This window comes from Sapajus apella, unplaced genomic scaffold, assembly GCF_009761245.1.
Source record: "Sapajus apella isolate SASKATOON/1434 unplaced genomic scaffold, GSC_monkey_1.0 scaffold5, whole genome shotgun sequence".
NCBI classification, from domain to species: domain Eukaryota; kingdom Metazoa; phylum Chordata; class Mammalia; order Primates; family Cebidae; genus Sapajus; species Sapajus apella.
The window spans coordinates 16,209,810-16,226,765 of NW_022436945.1; the positions used below are offsets into that span (position 1 = coordinate 16,209,810).

Here is a 16,956-nt window from a genome sequence, read left to right on the forward strand (position 1 = left end):
TATTCTGGATGGTGGTGTTATAGATGTCAGAGTGTTGTGCATAGAGGCTGGGGCCGGGCTCTTTGAATTCGTATTATTTCCTGCTTTAGTCTTTTGCTATTCAGAATGTAGCCTTTGGACCATCGGCATCACAATCTTGGGACTTGTCAGAAGTGCAGTTTACCAGTTCTCCCCAGAGACCTGTTGAATTAGAACCTGCATTTGATTGAACAAGATCTCTTTTGTTTCTAGTTAGAGTATCCTTTGCAGCAATCTTGGTCTATTTTCTTGAAATCCTACTTTTGCCTTGCTTAAAATATGCATGTACAGATTGGGTGCTGTGGCCTACACCTGTAATCCCAGCACTTTAGGGGGCTGAGGTGGGTGGATCACTTGAGGTCAGTAGTGGTTTGAGACCAGCCTGGCCAACTTGGCAAAACCCCGTCTCTACTAAAAATACAAGAATAATCAGCCGGGCCTGGTGGTAGGTGGGCCTGTAGTCCCAGCTACTCAGAAGGCTGAAGCAGGATAATCGCTTGAGCCCGGGAGGCAGAGGTTGCAGTGAGCCGAGATCAGGCCACTACACTCCAGCCTGGGCAACAGAGTGAGACTGTCTCAAACAAACAAACAAAATATGCATATATACATTTGAACTTAATTTCGATTACTTTTCTGAGGTTATTCTAATGTGTGTATTATTCACTAGGCCTTTTTTGTGGGGGAGTGGAGGTGCTGTTAGCCTTTTGGGATGTCTTTCAATAATTTAAATCAGTTGCTTTTATTTCTGCTAAAAATCTTTTTTGTATTTCCTTGAAGGCAAGAACCATATTTTATTAAACCTTTGTGCCGACACGGTTCCTTTTATGTAAATGTTCAATAAGTTGAAAGCTGAATGAATTATTAATAAATGCTTGAACGAATGAATACGTGGAAGAGGATGAATCTAGACGGTAAATTCCTTGAAGACTGGGACAATGTCTTATTCATCCTTGAAGTGCTCATGGTTTGCAGAAAACCTATCAATAATGTCTCTTGGTTAATTTGTAGTTGTTAGATGAGACGAAATTGTCTACTTATTCTTGGTATAAGACTCTAGAGAAACGAGAGAAAATGAAGTAAAATGGTGTGCTATGGTACAATGCTAGGCACCTTCACGATTTTTACTTAAGATAATCATCACAACACCCTGCGAATTGGGTGTTATTTTACAGAGGCGGAAACTGTCGCACTTTCACGCAGCTAGTGTTAGAGCCTAACAATTCTTGGGTGTAATTCGCAGTATCATTGCGTGCCACAGTCCCGTTTCTGCAGAAATTGAGAGGGGGAAGAGAATGATCCTTTGTATAGTAAAACGCGCAATTCTCCGTGTCCTCCTTGTGCATCAGAGGCGCTGTGGCTCTGAAGGAATCAGCTTCTGTTCTTCAACCACAGACAAGGCAGGAACAATGGTATGAAAAGCTTCCTCCCTGCCCCGGTCTTTTTCTGCTGGCGGAACGCAGATGCTGGGGCCGTCAGGCGCTGAGGGGACCCGAGAGGGACGGACACACGGCTCGGCAGTTGCCTGGTAACGCCCGCTGGAGGAGTCCCAGTGTGATAAGGTCCCGGAGAAGTGTCACTGGCCCTGAATTGGACCCGGTAGCCCGTTCGCTCCGCGCCTGCGGCCTATCCCCGCGGTTTGGCGGGCTAGGGCAGGGGAAATGTTGCAGGAGGAGTCGGACCTCTCGCTCATTATTGCCCAGATAGTCCAAAAGCTCAAGGGCTCCAATTTGTACTCTCAGCTGGAACGGCAGGCCTGGGTAAGTGAGGCCGAGTGGGTAGGGATGGAGACGGGCGGGGCTGCGGCGACGTCTCTTCTTCTTCACCCTCCTCACCCAAGCCAGAGCTCGCCAATGACCTTCCAGCTCCGCTCTGGTGCTCAAAAAACAGACAGACAAAAACAAAAAACAAACAAACAAAAAAACAAAGCAAACAAAAAAACCCCACCTCCCTGTCCAGTGCAAGCTCTGCTGCCTCAGCCCCAGGCGTGGTTAACAGATTTTTAAAGAAGGGTGGGGCACATCACACCATTTTTCAGACCAGAGAAACGCTTAGTTTGCTGACTCATTTGCCTGTTCTTGTAGTAATTTACAAGGGTCTAATTTTTTAAGCTGCTGGACTCACTGAAGGTGGCTTGGACCACGCCTTCCCTCACTTTTTCCGTCCTGTGGGTGAACTTGGGCCCCCAGGTACCTTTCTGCTTTCTTGTCAATGTATCACTTTCTTGCACTTTACCCTCCCTGCAATGATTCCTCGTTTATCCGTCCACCACCTAGCATTTGTTGGATATTTTATAACATGCTAGGCACTGAGGATGATTGATCGAGATTGATAGAGATCTTTGCTTTTTTGTGACTGTAATATAAATGAAATCATACAGTATGTACATTTTGTGCCTGCTTTCTGACATTTAACATTGCTTTTAAGATTCATCCATTTCATTGGTATTTCAGTAGTTCTGTTCCTTTTTATTGCTGAGTAATATTTCAGTGTTTGAATGTACTACGGTTTGTTTATCCATCATTGTGTGAAGGGCATTTGGGTTGCTTTCTAGTTTTAGACATTATAAGTAAAGCTGATGTATACATTCTGGTATAGGATTTTGCTTGGATATTTGTTTTCTTTTTTTCTTGGGTAAATACCTAGGGTTGGAACTGCTGAGTTGTTTGGTAAGTGTAATGTCAAATTCTATGAGAAACTACACTTTTCTGAAGTGGCTGTATCATTTTCCATTCTTACAAACAATTCTGAGAATTCCAGTTGTTTTTGCGTCCTTGATGGCACTTGATGTTGCCAGTCTTTTATTTATTTTTATTAATTAATTATATTTCTGGAGAAGTACAATAGTATCTTATTGCAGGTTTTATTGCATTTCCCTAATGACTAATGATGTTTTCTCATGTACTTATGTCTTCTTTGGTGAAGTAGTCTGTTCAAATCTTCTGCCCATTAGAAAAAAATTGTGTTGTTTGTCTTATTGTTGAGTTGTAAGGATTCTTTCTATATAAGCCTTTATCAGATATGTGTCTTGTAAATATTTTCTCCCAGTCTGTGGATTATCTTTTTTTTTAAGACGCAGTCTCCTTCTGTCACCGAGGCCGAGTGCAGTGGTGCGATCTCTGCTCACTGCAACCTCTCCCTCCCAGGTTCAAGTAATCCTCCCATCTCAGCCTCCTGAGTAGCTAGGATTACAGGCGTCCACCACCGTGCCCAGTTAATTTTTTGTAATTTCAGTAGAGCTGGGGTTTCACCACATTGGCCAGGCTGGTCTCAAACTCCTGACCTCAGGTGATCTGCCCGCCTCGGCCTCCCAAGGTACTGGAATTACAGACATGAGCCACTGCGCCTGGCTCAGTCTGTGGATTATCTTTTCATGTTCTTAACTGGGTCTTTGAAAGAGAAAAATGCTTAATTTTGATGACATAAATTTTTATCAGTTGTTTTATGGTTTGTGCTTTTTGTGCCCTATCTAAAAATCTTTGCCTAACTCAAGGTCTTAAAAAAGTTTCTACTAGATGTGTTTGTTCTAGATGTTCTATAGTTTTAGCTTCTAGATTTAGGTCTGTGATCCGTTTTGAGTTAATCATTGTATATGGTTCAAGGTAAGCCTTTTTTTTTTTTTTTTTCCATATGGATATCCAGTATTTCCAGTATTGATTTGTTGAAAAACCTATCCTTTCTCTGCTAATTTCCTTGGCACCTTGTCAAAAATCAATCACACACACACACACACACACACACACCCACCCCACACACAATTTCTGGCTATTTGTTCCATTGATTTATTAGTTTATCATGCAATACCACACTATCTTGCTTTTTGTAACATTATGTTCCTTTTTTTTTCCCCAAATTATTTTGGCTATTCTAGGTCCTTTGCTTTGCTATATAAATTTTAGAATTCAGTCATAAAAAATTGTTGAAAATTGGACTGGGGTTATGTTGAATCTGTAGATCAATTTGGGGGAGAATTGACATTTTGACAATATTAAATTTTCTGGCCCATGGTCATAGCTTTTCTTTTTATTTATTTATATTGTTTTTATTTTCTCTTGTCAGTGTTTTGTAGTTTCAGCACACAAATCTTGCACACTCTTTGTTAAGATTTCCTCGTATTTCATTGTTTTTGATTCTATTATAAAGGATGAATTAATTTGGATTGCTTATTATTAACATACAGAAATGCAATTGATATTGATCTATTTACCATGTATTCTGAGAGCTTGCTAAACTTATGTATTGGTTATAGTATCTTTTCTGTAGATTACTTAAGATTTTCCAGGTATATGAATCATATGCAATTAAAGACAGTTTTACTTCTTCCTTTCCAATCTGTATGCCTTTTATTTTTCTTGACTTATTGTACTTCATAATGCCTCCAGTGCAATGTTTTGCAGATGCTTTTTTTTTTTTCAGGTTGAGGAAGCTCTATTCTATCCTTAGTTTTCTGAGAGCTTTATCATGAATGGATGTTGAACTTTGTTAAATACTTTTCTTATATCTGTAGATATGCTCTTATGATTTTTCCTGCTCATGTTGATACAATGAGTAATACTGATCGGCTTTGAATGTTGCACCAATTTTGTATTCCAGAGATAAATTCTACTTGGTTATGATGCATTATCCTTTTTGTATATTTGTTGATTCAATTTGCTAATATTTTACTGAAGATTTTCTGACCGTATTTATGAAAGATATTGGTTTGTGGCCAGGCATAATGGCTCATGCCTGTAATCCCGGCACTTTGGGAGGCCAAGGTGGGCAGATTGCTTGAGCTCGAGTTCGAGACTAGCCTGGGAAACATGGCAAAACCCTATCTCTACAAAAAATACAAAAATTGGCTAGTGTGGTGGTGCACACTTGTAGTCCCAGCTATTCGGGAGGTTGAGGTGGGAGGATGGCTTGAACCTGGGAGGCGGAGGTTGCAGTAAGCAGAGATCACACCACTGCACTCCAGCCTAGGTGATAGAGCCAGACCCTGTCTCAAAAAAAAAAAAAAGAAAAAGAAATTTATTTGTAGTTTTCATTTTTCTTGTAATACTTTGTCTGCTTTTGATATCAGGTAATGCTGATCTTACAAAATTAGGTGGGAAGTATTCCCTATTTTCTGGACGAATTTATATAGAATTAATATTATTTTCTCCTTACATAGCTGGTAGAGTCCCAGCAAAGTCACTGGGGCCTAGAGTTTTCTTTATAGACACATTTTTAATTAAAAAAATTAATTAAAATTTTAATTAAAAAGTTTAATTAAAAATATATGCAGGCCATTTAGATTATCTATTTCTTTTTCTGTAAGCTCTTGTAGTTTTTATGTTTCAAGAAGTTGCCATACTTAATCTACTTTAATGAATTTACTCATATAAAATTGTTTATTCCCTTATATTTCTTTTAGTGTCTGTAGGATTTGTAGTGATAGCCCCTCTTTCATTCTCTATATTGTAATATGTGCTCTATCTTTTCCCCCTAATTAATCTGGCTAGAGATTTATCAATTATATTAATATTTTTGAAGAAGTAGCTCTTGTTTTCATTATTTTTGTTTTCAATATCTCTGATTTTTCCATTTATCATTTTTTTCTGCTTACTTTGGATTTAATTTGCATTTTTTGGCCATTTAGGTGAAATTTAGATTTTTGATTTGAGACCTTTATTCTCTTCTAATAGCATGCTTTAAATTTCTGTGTACTGCTTTCTCTGTGTCTATAAATTAGGCTATATTCTATTGACATTTTCACCCAATTCAAAATTTTAAAAAATTCTCTTGTGATTTTATGTGTTCTAATAACCCATAGGTTATTTATAAATGCATTGTTTACCAGTATCTTTCTTTCTTTGATTTCTGGTTTAATTCTCTTATGGTCAAGAATAAAATATGTATGATTTTAGCTTTTAAAATTTATTTACTTTTATGATCCAGAATATGTTTTATCTTGTATGTTTTATATATACTTGAAAAGCATGCTTATTCTGCTATTTCTGTTCCATAATTGTCAATTAGGTCAGGTAGACAATTTTGTTTCAGTTTTCTATATCCTTATTGAGTGTGGGGGCTTCAGTCAATATAGACAAGGATCAAGCTAGGTTTGGGTTTTTTATTTACTTATTAATTTTTTAAATTGTACTTTAGGTTCTGGAGTACATGTGTAGATCATTCAGGATTGTTACATAGCTACATACATGGCAAGGTGGTTTGCTGCCTCCATCCCTTCATCCCCTATGCATGACATTTCTCCCCACATTACCTCTCCCTACCCTCCCCAATCCCTACTATCCCACCCCTAGCCCCCCACAGCAGACCCCAGTGTGTGATGCTCCCCTCCCTGTGTCCATGTGTTCTCATTGTTCAACACCTGCCTATGAGTGAGAACATGTGTTTGATTTTCTGTTCTTGTGTCAGTTTGCATGTGGTGTTTGATTTTCTGTTCTTGTGTCAGTTTGCTGAGAATGATGGTTTCCAGATTCATCCATGTTCCTACAAAGGACATTAACTCATCATTTTTTATGGCTGCGTAGCATTCCATGGTGTATATGTGCCACATTTTCTTTGTCCAGTCTATCATTGATAGTCAACCATTTGGGTTGGTTCCAGGTCTTTGTTATTGTAAACAGTGCCATGATGAACATATGTGTGCATGTGTCTTTATAATAGAATGATTTATAGTCCTTTGGGTATATACCCAGTAGTGGGATTGCTGGGTCAATTTCTAGATCCTTGAGAAATTGCCACACTGTCTTCCATAATGGTTGAACTAGTTTACACTCCCACCAACAATGTGAAAGTGTTCCTATTTCTCCACATGCTCTCCAGCATCTGTTGTCACCAGATTTTTTAATGATAGCCATTTTAACTGGCATGAGAGGATATCTCAATGTGGTTTTGATTTGCATTTCTCTAATGACCAGTGGTGATGAACATTATTTCATATGTGTGTTGGCCTCATAGATGTCTTCTTTTGAAAGGTGTCTGTTCATATCCTTCGCCCACTTTTGGATGGGTTTTTTTTTTTTTTCTTGTAAATCTGTTTTAGTTCTTTGTAGATTCTGGATATTAGCCCTTTGTCAGATGGGTAGATTGAAAAAATTTTTTCCCATTCTGTTGGTTGCCAGTTCACTCTAATGATTGTTTCTTTTGCTGTGCAGAAACTCTTAAGTTTAATTAGATCCCGTGTGTCTATTTTGGCTTTTGTTGCCATTGCTTTTGGTGTTTTAGTCGTGAAGCCCTTGCCTATGCCTATATCCTGAATGGTTTTGCCTAGATTTCCTTCCAGGGTTTTTATGGTGTCAGGTCTTATGTTTTAATCCTTAATCCATCTGGAGTTAATTTTAGTGTAAGGTGTGAGGAAGGGGTCTAGTTCCCGCCTTCTGCCCATGGCTAGCCAGTTTTCCCAACACCATGTATTAAACATGGGATCCTTTCCTCATTGCTTGTTTTTGTCAGATTTGTCAAAGATCAGATGGTTGTAGATGTGTGGTGTTGCTTCTGAGGACTCTATTCTGTTCCATTGTTCTATGCCTCTGTTTTGGTACTATTATCATGCTGTTTTGATTACTGTTGCCTTGTAGTATAGTTTGAAGTCCGGCAGCATGATACCTCCAGCTTTGTTCTTTTTGCTTAGGATTGTCTTGGCTATGCAGGCTCTTTTTAGGTTCCATATGAAGTTTAAAGTGTTTTTTCCCAGTTCTGTGAAGAAGGTCATTGGTATTTTGATGGGGATAGCGTTGAATCTATAAATTAATTTGGGCAGTATGGCCATTTTCATAAGCATAGAATGTTTCTCCATCTGTTTGTGTCGTCTCTTATTTCCTTGAGCAGTGGTTTGTACTTCTCCTTGAAGAAGTCCTTTACATCCTTTGTTAGTTGTATTCCCAGGTATTTTATTCTCTTTGTAGCAGTTGTGAATGCGAGTTTGCTCTTGATCTGGCTCTCTTTAAGTCTGTTATTGGTGTATAGGAATGCTTGTGATTTCTGCACATTGATTTTGTATCCTGAGACTTTGCTGAAGTTGCTTATTTGGCTTGAGGAGAGTTTTAGGCTGAGACAATGTGGTCTTCTAAATATACAATCATGTCATCTGCAAATGGAGATAATTTGACTTCCTCTTTTCCTAAATGAATACCCTTTACTTCTCTTTCTTGCCTGATTGCTCTGGCTAGAATTTCCAATATTATATTGAATAGGAGTGATAAGAGAGGGCATCCTTGTCTAGTGAGGATTTCAAAGGGAATGCTTCCAGTTTTTGCCCATTCAGTATGATATTGGCTGTGGGTTTGTCGTAAATAGCTTTTATTATTTTGAGATATGTCCCATTGATACCTAGTTTATTGAGAGTTTTTAGCATAAAGGGCTGTTGAACTTTGTTGAAGGCCTTATCTACATCTATTGAGATAATCATGTGGTTTTTGTCTTTTGTTCTATTTATGTGATGGATTACGTTTATAGATTTGTGTATGCCGAACCAGCCTTGCATCCCTGGGATGAAGCCTAGTTCATTGTGATGGATAAGCTTTTTGATGTGCTGTTGCAGTCGGTTTTGTTATTGTTGTGATTACCTTCAGTATACCACAGGCTTCAAACTCCTTTAAAACCAGTGGTTGTTGGGAGGCCAAGGCAGGTGGATTACTTAAGGTTGGGAGTTCAAGACCAGCCTGGCCATCATGGTGAAACCCCGTTTCTACTAAAAATATGAAAATTAGCCGGGCGTGGTGGTGCATGCCTGTAATCCCAGATACCCGGGAAGCTGTGGCAGGATAATTGCTTGAACCTAGGAGGCAGAGGTTGCAGTAAGCCAAGATCATGCCACTGCACTCCAGCCTGGGGGACAGAGCGAGACTCCATCTCAAAAACAACAACAAAACCCAGTGGTAGACTGCTGTTACTTTGTGCCTGGCATAGATCTTAGGGTACTACAGAGTTTTTCTCATTGTTTCTACTACATTCTTGACTTTCTTCAGTCTTTCCTTGCCTGTTCCTCAGGGGAGATCTTACTCTGTGCTCTTGTCCCCAGCAGAAGTCTGTTGTTTGTTACTCAATCCTGGGCTCACGGTAGGTGCAGGAGTCGTTTATTCTTCTGACTCTGTCCATGTGCTTTATCATTGGTGTGGTGCTTTCCCAGCTTTGGCATGTTCCATTTCCTTATCCCTTTGGCAGCCCAGCTCTGTCTGTATCTGTGGCAAGTATTGTGTCAAAGACCCATACCTGCCCTTGCCCTAGTGCTAGTTTACCTCTGCTTTGTGTTGTTATAGGATCCTGGGCCCAATATAATTTTCTTATTTTCCTATGAGGTTGAGGGTTTTTGTATCTATCCCACCCCCAGAAGCAATGAATTACTGCCTTGTCTTCAGAATGGGAGGGTTTCTGAACCTTCCCCCAGTGTTTTAGTCCTTTGCTTTAGATGAGAGGAGAGTTTGGCCAAGGTAGCACAGTTTTATGCTTGTCCTGCAGTGGCAGCCTGTCTTTTTTTGCACACCTGTGCCACAAAAGAGCGCTCTTTGTAGCTTTCTGCTCTCAATCTTTTGTATGGGCACCTGGCATAGACATGTGGAAAAGAATATGCAGATGAGTGTGAATACCCCGTTGCATTTGGGTTCCCAGCTTTTCCAAACTGACATGGTGGCCCACATCTTGTCTATAATAGTTAACAGTTTAGTTCATTTCTTCTTACGTTCTTGTATGGTAGCTTTCTTTTCCTCCTGTGCTCTGCTAAAGGTGAAGTAATTTGGAATCCCATTTGTCCTTGAAGGAGCTTGTTACTCCTTGGAATTTAATTCACTTGGTTGTCTCATAGCTTAAGTTTTCTGATGGGTCCAGAATGTATGATTTTTGAATATTGTACTGTTTTTCTTATTATTAGGCTGGCGGTGTCATTCTTTTGTAATGTCTTTCTACAGTGAAGCTAACAGAACTCCAATAATTAGTATATAAAGATTGCTGTAATGTCATGAGAACAACTGGTATGTAATTTTCCTTTCTTGTAACCATCTTTGTCAACTTTTATATCAAGGTTATGTTGGCTTCATAAAATGAGTAGGGAAATGTTGCCTCCCTTTGAAAATTTCTACTTGCCACAAGAGTGTTATGATATTTATTATTTTTTAAATGTTTGGAAGAATTCTTCAATGAGACCTGTGTCTGGAGTTTTCTATTTGAGAATATTTTTTTTAACTAATAGACTTTAGATGTACAGAAAAATTGAGCAGAAAGTACAGTTTCCATTTATCCCTCTACTTTGCACACTTTCATCTATTATTAATGTCTTGCATTAGTGTGGTACATTTATTTTGGTTGAGCTAATATTAATACATTATTATTAACTAAAGTTCATAGTTTACATTAGAGTTCACTCTTTGTCGTGCAGGTCTATGTTTGTGTGTGTGTGTATGTGTGCGTGTGTGTGTGTGTGAGAGCGAGAGAGAGAGAGAGAGAGAGAGAGAGAGAGACAGTGTCTTGCTATGTTGATTTCACTACGCTGGTCTCAAACTCCTGGGTTCAAGGGATCCTTCTGACTCAGTCTCTTAAGTAGCTGGAATTCCAGGTGTTCACCACTGTATGTGACTACTATGGGTTTTGACAAATACATAATGTCCTGTATTAATGTATTCACAATTCCGGTATCACAGAGAATAGTTGCACTGCCCTAAAAATCCCCTGTGGCTTACCTGTTCATTCCTCCCTTCCCCCTGAGACTCCAGCAACCACTTTTTACTATCTCTGTAGTTTTGCCTTTAAGAATGTCATATAGTTGGAATTACATGGCATATTGTTATTTTACTGTCTTCTTTCACTTAGCAATATTCATTTAATGTTCCTGTCTGTATTTTTATGGCTTGATAGCTGATTTTTTTTCTGTTTAGAAATATTTTATTGTATGGATGTACCACAGTTTGTTTATGCATTCACTTGTTGATAGACATCTTGGTTACATCTAAGTTTTAGCAGTTATGAATAAAACTGCTATAAACCTTCATGTGTAGGTTTTTGTCTAGACATAAATTTTCAATTATGTTTGGTGAATACCAAAGAGCACAACTGATAGATTGTGTGGTGAGACAGTGGTTAACCATCAGAAACTGACAACCTATCTTCCAATGAGGCTGTGCCATTTTGCATTCCCACCAGCAGTAAATGAGAGTGCCTGTTGTTCCCCATCCTCTCAGCGTTTGGTGCTATCACTGTTTTGGATTTTAGCCATCCTAATGTGTGTTGTGATATCTTATTATTGCATTCTGCTAAAGGTATATGATATTAAGTATCCTTTTATGTTTATTTTCCATCTGTGTGTCTTCTTTGGTAAGGTGTCTATTCAGATCTTTTGCCCATTTTTTATTTGGGTTGTTTACTTATTGTTGAATTTTAAGAATTTATTGTATATTTGGGTACAATTGTTTTGCAAATATTTTCTTCCAATCTGTGGCTAGTCTTTTTATTTTCTTCATTATCTTTCTAAGAGCAGAAGTTTTTAATTTTAATGAAGTCCAATTAATCAGTTTTTAATTTTTTATTTTATGGATTGTGCATTTGGTATCGTGTCTAGAAATTAATAGCTAAACCCTGAGATCATTTAGATTTTCTCCTATGTTATCTTCTAGAAGTCTTATATTTCTGTATATTACATTAAGGTCTATGCTTCATTTGAAGTTAATTTTTGTGAAAGGTCTCAGGTCTGTTTCTAGATTCCTTTTCTTGTCCCCCACCCCCACCCCCACCACCTATCTTCTCTTTCTCCTCCTACCCCATCTTTTGCATGTGGATCTTCCACTACCATTTCCTGAAAAGATTGTCTTTCTTTCTTGGTTTGCTTTTACTCCTTTGTCAAAAATGAGTTGGCGATGTTTATGCAGATTTATTTCTAGGTTTCTGTTCTGTTCTGTTGACCTATTTGTTTATTCTTTCACCAATACCACACTGGCATGATTGCATAGCTTTATAAGTCCTGAGGTTGGTGGTGTGAATTCTCCAACTTTGTTTTCCTTCAGTATTGTGTTAGCAAGATTTTTAATACAGATGTATTTATTTATTTATTTTTATTTTTTATTTTTTTTGAGACAGAGTCTCACTTCATCGCCCAGGCCAGAATGCAGTAGCACCATGTTGGCTCACTGCAACCTCCCTCTCCCAGGTTCAAGCTATTCTCGTGCCTCAGCCTCCTGAGTAGTTGGGATTACAGGCATGTGCCACCACCCCTGGCTAATTTTTGTATTTTTAATAGATACGGGGTTTTGCCCTTTGACCAGGCTGGTCTCAAATTCCTGCTGTCATGTGATCCATCCTCCTCAGCCTCCAAAAGTGCTGGGATTACAGGCATGAACCACTGTGCCTGGCCTATACAGATTTCATTTTAATAGATATAAAAGTATTTGGATTTTCTATGCCTTCTATTGTCTGTTCTGATAGGTTACATTTTTCAAGGAATTTGTTTTTATTTAAATTGTATAAATTATTGGCCTAAAGTTGTTATAATAAACCTCTATTTATTTTTAATGTCTGAAAAAATTTGTTACCATTTCTGATAATGGTAATGTGTGTGTGTGTGTGTGTGTGTGTGTGTGTGTGTGTGTGTTCGAACAATTTTGCTAGGGGCTTATTAATTTTATTAGTCTCACCAATGAACTTTTGGGGTTTACTAATTTTCTCTTAATTTCAGATCAGTTATTATTAATTTCCTCCTACTTTTTTTGAGATTGATTTGCTGTTATTTTTCTAGTTTCTTAAAATGGAAGCTTGTGCTGTAGATTTGAAGTCTTTCCTCTTTTATAAAACATGCATGTAAGGTTATAATTTTTCTTCTGAGCATTGTTTTGACTGCATTCCACAGTCCTAATGAGTAATATTTTCGTTATCCTTTTGTTTAAAATATTTTCTAATATCTCCTAAAATTTTTCTAATATTTGACTCGAGGGCTATTTTGAAGTATATTGCTTAATTTCCAAGCAATTAAGATACTTTAAAAAATATTTTTGTTATTGATTTCTAGGCTGAAGCTTGCTTTGCTGATTTGCTTAATTTGCTAAGGCTTGCATTAATAGCCCAGAATATAGTCAGTTTGGCTGAATGTTCCATGTGATCTCAGAAAGAATGTTTGTATTGCTATTGTTGGGTTAGATTACCTATATATGTCACTGAGGCCAGGTTGGAAATTATGCTGTTCAGCTCTTCGATAATCTTACTGATTTTTTTTTTGTTCCATCAACTATTAAAATAAATATGTTAAAGTCTCCCACAACGATTATGTATTCATCTGTTTCTCCTTTTAAGTCTTTCAAATTTGTGCTTATGGGTTTTTAGTGGTTATATACGGATTGATCTTATGATATTTTTCTGTTGGTTTAACCTCTTAATCGTTATGAGTATCTTTCTTTATCCCTAGGGAGGCTCTTGCCTTAAAGTCTGTTTTGTTTGGTGTTATTATAGCTACATCAGGTTTCTTTTGGTTGCATGGTATGGCTTTTTCTATCCTTTAATTTTCATCTTCTTTGTGACTGTATTTCAGGTATGTCTTGTAAAAACGTCATATAGTTGTCTTAAAAATCCATATTGACAGTTATAGTATTTATTTATTTATTTTTTAGTAGAGATGGGGTTTCACCATGTTGGCCCCACAGTCTGGTCCTGACCTCAGGTGATCCTCCTGCCTTAGCCTCCCAAAGTGCTGGGATTGCAGTCATGAGCCACTGCACCAGGCCTTTGTATTTTTTTAAATAGTTTTTTAATTGTATTATTTGGTCTATTTACATTTAATGAATTTACTCAACTATATCGTTTTATAACTCACATCTTAATATTTCTTATTTGATCTACTTCATATTCTGTTTTCTCTTTTGCCTTCTTTTGGATTATTCAAATTCTTTATTATATTTTCCTCTTCATTAACTTGTTTTACTGTTCTTTAGGTAGCTACACTATAGAGTTATAGCATTTATTCCTGATTATAGTTTTATATACATTATTGCTTTTACTATTTTCCTGTAATATAATGCTAGAACTTATAACAGTTCACTCACCCCTTTCTTTATTTTGATATGCATTTTAAATCTGTGTATATTTTACATTTCATAAGACATTACTATTTATTGTATTGCAGCATTAATATTTAGTCAATAGTATTCATTATTAACCACATTTTAATCCTTTTTGCCCTCATGAAGAGATGATAGTATTACAAATAAGTATATACAAGTCCATACATAATCCCTTGTGCAAAATCTAAGGACCAGATATTAAGGAATTCATATTATTTTTTAAATTATAGAAAGGTAATGCATGCATATTTTGTATGTTATTTAATATCCCTATCAGGATCTGGCAGCACCTTGTAATTGTATACGTTAATATTTCTGCAACAAAATGCATGAATTTTTACATTAAGTGTGATAAATGACTAAATATTCTCTTGTCAATTTTGCACCACATGGGTTCAAGTCAGGACAGATTTTACCACAAATTCAGTTGGAAAAAACTTGGTTTGCAGAGCTTTTCAGGTTTCAGGATTTCAAATAATGGATTATGGATCTGTACATATAACATCAGGAGGTTAATTCTTGAAGTAATAGAAAATTGGGCAAGGCAATAGGAAGAAGGATAAAGCAGGAATCAGGAGATGTTTACACAAGAAACTCAAAAAGTTGTTTGGTTGGTTCTTAAGATAAATAAACTAAGATCTATATTTTATATAGGTGTATTTGTAAAATCAATATAGATGTATTAGAGAGATCTACAATATTATAGATTCATACTTTAAAATAATATAATTATACATTTTTAAAAATAATGTAGTCTTGGACTTGTAAGAGAATCTATGATACCAAATTTGCCTTAGCTTATATCCATTGGCACTGACATTTAATAGAAATAACTCTTTAAAGGCAACTTTACAATCAGCTTTAATAATATACTTTTAAACAACTGGTGGTTTGTTACAAGCTGTTTAAAATTTAATCAAGAGGGCATTTTCCTGCCACCAGCATCTTCTGTACTGCCTTCATTTTATCTGTTTGGGTATATCCAGAAAGTGCTAGAGCAGTGTTGTCCAATTTAGTTGGAAATATAAAAATCACACAGAATATTTCAAAGCCAAATACAAGTGATTTTTAGGTTCCCCACCCCTCACCATTAGCTCTTCTCTTAAACATTGACTGTTATTTTAATATATCCCTTTATATGTTGAAGTTTTTTATTTTAAGAGTGTGTAAAATTTTGTATTCTCTACAAAAAGGCTATGTTTTTTATTTTCTGAGTTACTTTAGGAAGTCAACCTGCATCTTAAAATTGAATTTGCTCGCCAGGCGCAGTGGCTCATGCCTATAATTTTAGCACTTTGGGAGGCTGAGGTATGTGGATTGTCTGAGCTTAGGAGTTCAAGACCAGCCTGGGCAACATGTGAAACCCCATCTCTACTAAAATACAAAAGAAATTAGCCAGGTGTGGCGGCATGCACCTGTAGTCCCAGCTACTTGGGAGGCTGAGGCAGGAGAATTGCTTGAACCTAGGAGGCGGAGGTTGCAGTGAGCCGAGATCATGTTAGTGTGGGAGACAGAGTGAGACTCTGTGTCTACAAAAAAAAAAAAAAAAAAAAAAAAATTGGATTTGCTTACTCATCTTCTAGACACTGGGGTGATTAGCACCAGATCAGCCACGTTATTTTATGTTATCATGCATTATTTCTATTTAAAATGGATGTTGTGTAATACCCTAAATGTTATTTTCATTCCATTAAGTATTTAAAATGTTTTGCTGCTCAGCTTGTCATTATAAATAATAGAATTGCAAAAGGAAGGAACGTGAAAGAAGATAGGCTTTGAAGAGAGAAGGAATAATGCAACTAATAGGTTGTTGTCATAAGTCAGGAACCCTGATTACCTTTGGTATGAACCAGGGAGTGCTGTCATCCTTACCCATAAATATTTTGGCTGTTGTTTGTCCTTTAATCTTGAAAAGTTAAAACAGTGAAGAAATGAGTAATAGTGTACAGGATTTTAAAATAAGAAAATTCTTGTCCCCCCAAAAAATACATATGTAAGGGATAAGAGAAATACTAAAATGCAGGTTTGCTTTGTGTAAGTATATCTCTTCATGCTTTATTTCAGGTTTTAGAAAAAACTGAGTTGTTTATAGAAGGTCATGTAGAGTTGAATTAGGTAAGACCAAGTTGCAATGAGAGGCCCAGAACTTAAAGTATAATAAAAAAATAAAAATAAAAATAAAAAAATACAGGAAAATTAAAAAAATTAAAAATGAAAAGAAAATTGGTTACTAAATGTGAACTGAACACTTTCAGGCATAAATTATATCATGAAAGGAGGCTAAGAATAAAGATGCGGATGAAGAGGGGACAAGACAGCCAGTGCTGGAAGAGAAGGGGATGAGATGATCAGCTTGGGGATGTCAGCAAAATAAAACCAGTGAGTGATCCATCCTCAGGTGAGAGAAACCAGAGCAGGGCTGGAATTATACAGCACAGATTGAGCATAAGGCATAGTCAGCTTTTGCAGAGCCAAAACTTTCCATTTGAAAGTAGAACTTATTCCTGGCTAGTGTGTGTCCACTGGGACTACTAGGATTATAGAAACAGGTCTGATCTACAGTTTTAGAAAGATCCAAAAGTGTCAGGAAGAAATAAAGATACGTAGTAATTCAACATATTTTAATTGAGTCTCTCTTCTGTGGTGGGGATGGGCTCTTGAGAGAAATTAGAAAAGTACAAAACAATTAAGCTCATGACAAGGATATTTTGGGGATTGATGTGAGAAGGGACATTATATCCTTTTAAAATATCACTTCTGTTTTAGCTTTTTGTTTATATATACTTATATATTTGTATAAATATATGTATTTATATATTTATGTATATTGTTTTTATTTATATATTTATATATATTGTTTGTGTGTGTGTGTGTGTGTATATATATATATACACATAGAGAGAGAGAGAGAGAGAGAGAGAGA

General features: G+C 36.8%; 1 protein-coding gene across 2 annotated transcripts in view; it reads left to right on the forward strand.

The window, feature by feature from the left end:
• Positions 1-1,215: 1,215 nt before the first annotated feature.
• Positions 1,216-16,956, forward strand: part of TBC1D19 (TBC1 domain family member 19) — a 146,491-nt gene continuing 130,750 nt past the window's right edge. For both annotated transcript variants that reach the window (XM_032273647.1, XM_032273642.1), the window contains exon 1: positions 1,216-1,775. In XM_032273647.1, coding sequence (XP_032129538.1) covers positions 1,677-1,775 — 99 coding nt within the window. In that variant the 5' untranslated portion in view covers positions 1,216-1,676. The remainder of the gene's footprint in view (positions 1,776-16,956) is intronic.